The 7,255-nt window shown below is 33.8% G+C and overlaps 1 protein-coding gene across 1 annotated transcript; it reads right to left on the bottom strand.

Annotated features, from left to right (window-relative positions):
• Nucleotides 1-5,476: 5,476 nt before the first annotated feature.
• LOC107856661 (loganic acid O-methyltransferase-like) lies at nucleotides 5,477-6,996 on the bottom strand. Its single transcript, XM_016701635.2, has 2 exons — nucleotides 6,370-6,996; nucleotides 5,477-5,704 (listed from the first exon to the last, which is right to left on the bottom strand). The coding sequence occupies exons 1-2, from the start codon at nucleotides 6,994-6,996 to the stop codon at nucleotides 5,477-5,479; spliced, it is 855 nt and encodes a 284-aa protein (XP_016557121.2).
• Nucleotides 6,997-7,255: the final 259 nt, after the last annotated feature.

Raw genomic sequence — 7,255 nt, 5'->3', positions numbered from 1 at the left:
TGATTCCTATAAGACGTACCTTTTAGTCGAGTCATTCCCTTTGGCCCCTAGAAGACGTACCTTTTAGTCGAGTCATCCTCCTTGACCCCTAGAAGACATACTTTTTAGTCAAGTCAATTCCTTTGATTCCTATCAGACGCACCTTATAGTCGATTCATTCTCCTTGATTCCTATAATGATGTGACTTTCACAAAAGTCCTTTGATGATAAACTGGGGCAAAATTTAATTCTTGTGTTGGAACTTCACTTTCCTGGCATATGAAATCTCTTTATAACAATCTTTGTTTGAGATAATTTTCTTTTTAGTTTTGATGTGATTTCAGAAGCCCGCCTGAAGAGCAGGGAGAATAAATAAAAAGTCAAGCAGCATGGTGAAGAAGTTGAAAGTCAAGCAACAAGGTGAAGAAATTTAAAGTTAATAGATTGATGAAATAGCAAGTCAGGAGCACGCCTGAAGAACAGGGTGATGAAATTGCAAGTCAGAAGCCCGCCTGAAGAACAGGGTGATGAAATTGCAAGACAGGAGCCCACCTGAAGAACAGGGTGATGAAATGGCAAGTCAGGAGCCCTCCCAAAGCACAGGGTGAATAAATGGAAAGTTAAGCAACAAGGTAAAGCAATTGAAGACCAAGCAACAAGTGATTAAATTGCAAATCAGGAGCCCGCCTGAAGAATAGGGTGATGAAATATAAGTCAGGAGTCCAACAGAAGCTGTATAGATAGGATTTTGTAATTTCATTTATGTTTTAACTTGTAATTTTCATTTTGATGTAATGACAGAGCTGCAGAACTGAACCTTGATGGAACCTCACTCAACTTTCCAACTCGGTATAGTCCATTTCCTTCCAATCCTTTGAGATACCGTCACTTGATTCCTCCATAACTTGGGTGGGTAGGATGGCTTAAGTCAGAACTCGATTGTTCTTCTTCTTTCTGTTCCTTCCTTTGAATAATGGTCGGGACAAAATTTTGTCTTGTTTTCTACTTCTTTGTCCAAAAACACTTCGTGTTTACATTCAAAGGGGGCATAATGTAGACACCTAATTTTGTCCCTCCAAAAGATTATTTTTCACATTATTACCTTTTCCTATCGTGTACCCTCAACCATGTAATTATCCCTCCATAAAATGACAAAAATAACAACCCTTAACAATTTTTACCTTATTTTAATTTGATCATAACAACCTCTCCAATTAAAAGTGGACACCACACCACCCCTAACCAACTCACCCTACCCTCTACCCTATACCCCACCCTTTCCCTTCACATTTAATTATCACTAACAGAAAAAGGGAACAAAAAAGGAATACAACAAAAAGAAGGGCCTCATAGATGACATATAGATTCACATTCTCACAATTCATCAAAGGCACGCCATTTCTTCTTCCCTTTTGATTCACAAATCCAAAGGTACCCATAGGAAAGAAGGGATACAACATAACAAACTCTATTTTGGTTGGTTCAAAGGGGGCTGGCAGTTTCTTCTTCCAGGGAGTCATTGAATTTACAGAGAGACCATTCCCACGGATCACTCTTCCTCACCCAAATACGTACCTCATCAGATAAATACTCATCCTCACCAGTGAAGGAAAGAGATCACTGACCATACACGACATCATACACACCATTAGAGAGATCGGGAGGGGGTAAAAATAGAGAGAGAGTATAGAACGGAGGGAGTAGATTGGGGCAAATCAGTGAGAATGGAGAGAGAATAGGCGAGGTCGCAACATGAACGGCACAGCCACCGGAATCGTCTTCATCAGAAAAATGACGCGCACAAGGGTAGAGTAAGAAAAATAGTGGGATCGAAGGACAAAACGAAGGAATAGAGGGTGTTCGACGAAGATTTAGTGAAAGAATAAGAAAAAGACGAGAAAACCAGCCTCTTTTTGAGTTGTTTCCAGTGACATCAGTGCCGGAATCAACTTCCGTCGTCAGTTCGATCGAATCCATCTCAAAATCGTCGACATTCCTGTATTTTCCCTTGATTTCTAGACGTCTTAGCTTGAAAACGCTAGAACCACTGGAGTCAGTGGTAATTCGGAGAGATTTGGGTTGATTCCAATTATTATTTTGTTATAGCAAGTTGGATTTGGTTCGTGTCGAGGTTTGTTGTTCGAGGTCCGATCGCGGTTTTCATCTCTTCACCGGTAATACTAAACTTTGGAATCTTCAAATTCAAATTGAGGTCAAATTCTATTCCTTCTCTTCTTTATTTCGTTGTTTGTCAAGTTTGATGCTTTGAATTGAATTCGGTGCGTCACTTGATATGGGATAATGTGATTTATTGTTTGTTGCGATTTGGTGTTTGATTTTCTTGATTATGGATTGATTATGGGTTGCGTGATGAAATGAATCCTTCTTAAGAATTAAAATTTTTGAAGTCGGGGCGGAATTGAGAAATTGGTAAAAGGGTTAATTTGGATGAATTAAGATTCATTGATTTTGGTTTAATTTGGTAATAGCATGATAAATCGGAAGTAATAGGAAAATGTAGGTTGGGTAGGCAAAGTTTAGGATTTACGATTGTTGAATGATGAAATGTGTGTGGAATGGTTTTGATTTATGCATTGGGATCTATTGTATTTATTTGGCCAGGGAATGCCCCGAGGATTTTGTATTGATTTATCCGGGGAATGCCCCAAAGTATCACGTACTTGAAGACAACGCACAATCAAGGCCTGAAACGTCGGGTGGAGAAAGTAATGGAGTGTAGTTTAGAATTAGCATAGAATAGAGTGGGTTTATACTTTTTGCATTTTTCTATTTCGGGATTGTAATAATCGGACTGGACACTATAATTTTGGATTTGTTTTGTTTGTTTGTTTGTTTGATTGTTTTGTATGATTTTGTGTGGTGTATCTATTCATAATGCCAAAATAGTCGATACACTCCACCAAGCGACTGTGGTCAAACCACGGGATCGAGGGGTGCCTAACACCTTCCCCTCGGTCAACAGAATTCCTTAGTCGGAATCTCTGTTCGCGGATCAGTTTAGAAGAGTCAAAAGCAGTTTTGAAAAAAGGATTTTCCAAGGTGACTTGGCACACCCGATTATAACAAGTGGCAACTCTAAGTTTTGAATATAAAAGTCCTTTTCGAAATAAATTTTCATTTTTGTCACTTTAATAATAAAAACCCTTTCGAACTTAAAATCCGAATCTTTTTTTAGAGTTAAAAAGGGGTGTGACAATAATTTAGTAAAATTACGATTGAAGTAATTGAAATAGTCATGTCATAAATATCTATTTTAGTTTTTTTATTAAATATTGTTAATTTATTAATACGTAAATGGCTTATAGTAATTATTTAGGGGTGATACAGTAAAAACACAGTTGAAGCAGCTGAAGCTGGCATGTCGACCTGCTGCGTGCTTCAGCACCCAAACTCCCTCTTATATACTAGATATCGAAGGCTCGTGCTAGCACGGGCCCAATATATGTTATTTTTTAGTCTCAATTTATATGATACAAATAAAATTTTGATAATTAATTATATTTTAAATATTTTTTAGATATTGAAGTTGTTAGCTATTGTAATTTATAATAGTTTTTTGATATTGTAATTTACTATTTTAAGTTGTTAGCCATTATAATTTATAATACTCTCCTTGTCCAAAGTTTTGTAGCATTGATAGTCTATAATATTTTTAGAATAATTTAAGTTTTAATTACTGAAATTTATAATATTTTTTCTTCTATTTCAATTTAAGTGACACTGATATAATTTCGAGAGTCAATCAAATATCACGATTGAAGTCCTGAAGTAGACATGTCTTAAATGACTCATAATAACTTAATTAAAGTGATACAATAAAATTACTATAAAAAATAGTTGTGAAAAAAATTTAAGCGGGCCTCATATAAGATGTCAAGTTAATTTAAAACATCAATAATTAATTTATATTTTTTTTTGTTTAATTTATTTTTTATTAAATATTTTTTTAATATTTAGATGACTCGTAATAATTAATTAGGGATAAAATTGTAAAATTACGGTTGAAACAACTGAAGCAAACATGGCATAAATGTCTATTTTACCTTTTTTATTAAATTTTATTAATTTTTAATACGTAAATGACATATAATAATCAATTAGGAAATAACTTATTAGAAGTGGTATAAGAAAATTAATATAAAAAATAGTTGTGAAAAAAATTTAGACAGGTCATATATAAGATGTTAAATTAATTTAAAACTTCAATAGTTTGTTTATCATTTTTTTTATTAAATATTATTATTGTTTTTAATACTTCAATGACTTATAGTAATTAATTAGGGATGAAATAATAAAATTACGGTTGAAGCAACTGAAGCAGACATGTCATAAATGTGTATTTTATTTTTTGTTAAATATTATTAATTTTTAATACTTAAATTACATATAATAATTAATTAGAATTGATATAGTAAAATCACGGATTAATACTTAAATGACCTACAGTGATTAATTAGGGATGAAATAGTAAAATTACAGTTAAAAGAGTTAAAGTGGACATGTCATAAAAGTCTATTTTATATTTTGGTTAAATATTATTAATTTTTTAATACTTAAATGATATATAATAATTAATTAGGGGTGATATGATAAAATTATGGAGAAAGCAAGCATGACTACCTCCTCCTGCTTCCAAGCCTCTTCTATATGTTAGAATATTATAGAAATAATATAGTGGCAAAAGGAACCTCCCAATCAATGTTGATTTTATAGAAATATGGGCAAGCATTGGCCCAATTAATTATGTTATTCCGTCCGTTCATATTTACTTATTTATGTTATTAAAAATAGAAATGCGCAATAATATTTGTCCAATTTGATAATATTAGTTTATGTTCTAGATTTCCGTTATTGAAATATTTTCATTTATCTATATTTTGATATTCGAGTCATATGAAACGTGCCATAATTTTTTTTGATTTCTCATCCGATGTTCGGTGCCCGCATTGGAGCCCCGACTAATTCGGACCGCGCATTGAAGGGCCCATTAAGGTGACAGCGCTCCCAACCGCGTTTTCTCCATACCCAGGGTCGAACCCTCGACCTCTGATTAAGGGTAGAGCAGCCCCATCCATTGCACCACAACTCATATTGGTGAAACGTGCCATAATTATCTCTCCATAGGCCTGAATTATATCATATATTGACAATTGGAGTTAAATGGGTTAATAAAACTAAACTGCTAAGGATATCTAAAAACATTAATAAATAAACTTTTCAATTTTCTTTGTAGAACACATTAAGTGAAAGGTACGATGAAAAGGTCAAAAATATTAGAAAACACACAAATAAAAGTTTCTGTCTATGAAACGTGTCAGATCACTCAATAGACCTGAAATTATATACTATATAAATTTCACAGAAACTAATTTACGGTTCAAAGCGACAAATAACTGACATGCTTTCTGGTAATTCGTTTTCATCCATGTTGAAATTTCATCAATTTTGAGAATCATCCTTGTAAAAGCTTCTTCTGCTATTCACTTCCAAAATGATTGACGAGAAGTACTTCTAAAACAGCTCTTAGATTTATTATTAAAGTCTTTGCATCAGCCTCTTCCACAAGCTTTGATTTGGGATACGTTAACTCTATTCTCTCGATGCTAAAACAATTATTTTTCTCCACCGCTTTAGTCATGTCTTTAGGAGAGGGAAAATATGTTGGCACATTGAATGAGTCGACTAAAGATTCATCTAACTTTCCCTGTGGATAAAAGAAAGAAATATCAATTATTACAAATGTATATATGGGCTATAACTAACTACATATGTACATTCTGTTTTCACTTGTTTGTCTAGTACGATTTTGATGTGACATGAAACTTTTAATCTGGAAGCTTAAATGAAAGATACGTGCATGGAATGTACCAAAGCGTTCTTTAATATGGCGTTCTTAAGCATATAATGTGAAAAGTTATAATTAAAAGTTTCCAAAAAGGAAAAAGGGAGACAAGCATTTATTAGTACTCCTATCGAATTATGGTCAAAGTTGCTACGACACACTCCAACTTCACAGGGGTCCTGTCACCTTCCTGAACTTAAATTTAACGTATTTCTCTCACCCTTTTGTGCTGACGTGGAACCTTTATTACATAAAATGGGACCCACATCAAAGATGCAACATCAGCTAAAAAGGTTGACAAAAGGTGTCATGCAGCTAAAAAGGACGACAAAAATAAGCTAAAATTCAGTTCAGGGGTAATAGGACACCCGTGAAGTTGAAGCGTGTCATAGCAAATTTGATCACAGTTCAGGTGGGTACTAGATGCTTAACTCGGAAAAGGTGTATATTCTTTTGAAACAGACTAAAAGATAACGTAAAACAAACAAATTGAAATGGAAGGAGTACTGAATAATCTCATTACTTACCTCACTCACCAAATCCATAAGACTAGAACCAAAAAATTTCACAAGACATTCACTTGATTGTGGTGAAATTATCACCATCATTCCACCTTCAACAATCTCCTGAGCTCTTGCATCTAAGAACATTTCCATGTCTTTTTCAAATTGAGCAACATAAGCACTCAACACTTCAACATTTGATGCACCTTCATATTGAATCAATCCCTTATTCCATGCTGGAGATTTTTCATCTAACAACTCTTCTGGACACATAGATAACCAATGTATGGCACTAGAACAATGTGCAAAATGTATCGATCGCGATGGAAATAATCTACCATGGAATGTTCCTGGAACTCCGAATGCATAGTAGGATCGATCGATGGGTAGTGATCGAAAGAGGGCGTTGAAATCATTGGTGACATGATCATTGAAAAATACTTGGAATTCAAGAATGTTGTTATTATGGTATTTTTCCTTTAGAACTTGTACAACATGTTGCATTGCAATGAAAGTGTTTGGTCCAACTGAACATCCCAAATCTGCAATACGTATTGCATTTGAAGAAGACAACATGATTTTGATGTCAAGCTTTCGAGTAATTGCATCTCTCAACATGTCTTTTGCACTATCTAACACTTCTTTCTGCATGCAATTATAACAATAAAGTTATGCATGTATACTCGATGAGGTATACCAAAAGATATATATACACCTTTAACTTATCATATTTACACAAATTTCCATCTTTATAAAGTAATTACAAAAGATCACAACTAATTATGTATCTTCGTTGAATGTATCAGAGAACTAATTATGTATGTTGATAGATTCAAAATTGAAAAAAAAATGTATCTGAAGCTAATTATGTATTTTTACATAGATGTAACAGGAGCTAATTATGTATCTT

This window comes from Capsicum annuum, chromosome 8 (genome assembly GCF_002878395.1).
Source record: "Capsicum annuum cultivar UCD-10X-F1 chromosome 8, UCD10Xv1.1, whole genome shotgun sequence".
Taxonomy (NCBI): domain Eukaryota; kingdom Viridiplantae; phylum Streptophyta; class Magnoliopsida; order Solanales; family Solanaceae; genus Capsicum; species Capsicum annuum.
Note: the sequence above shows the minus strand (reverse complement) of the source record. Positions and strands in the feature narration are given on the sequence as shown.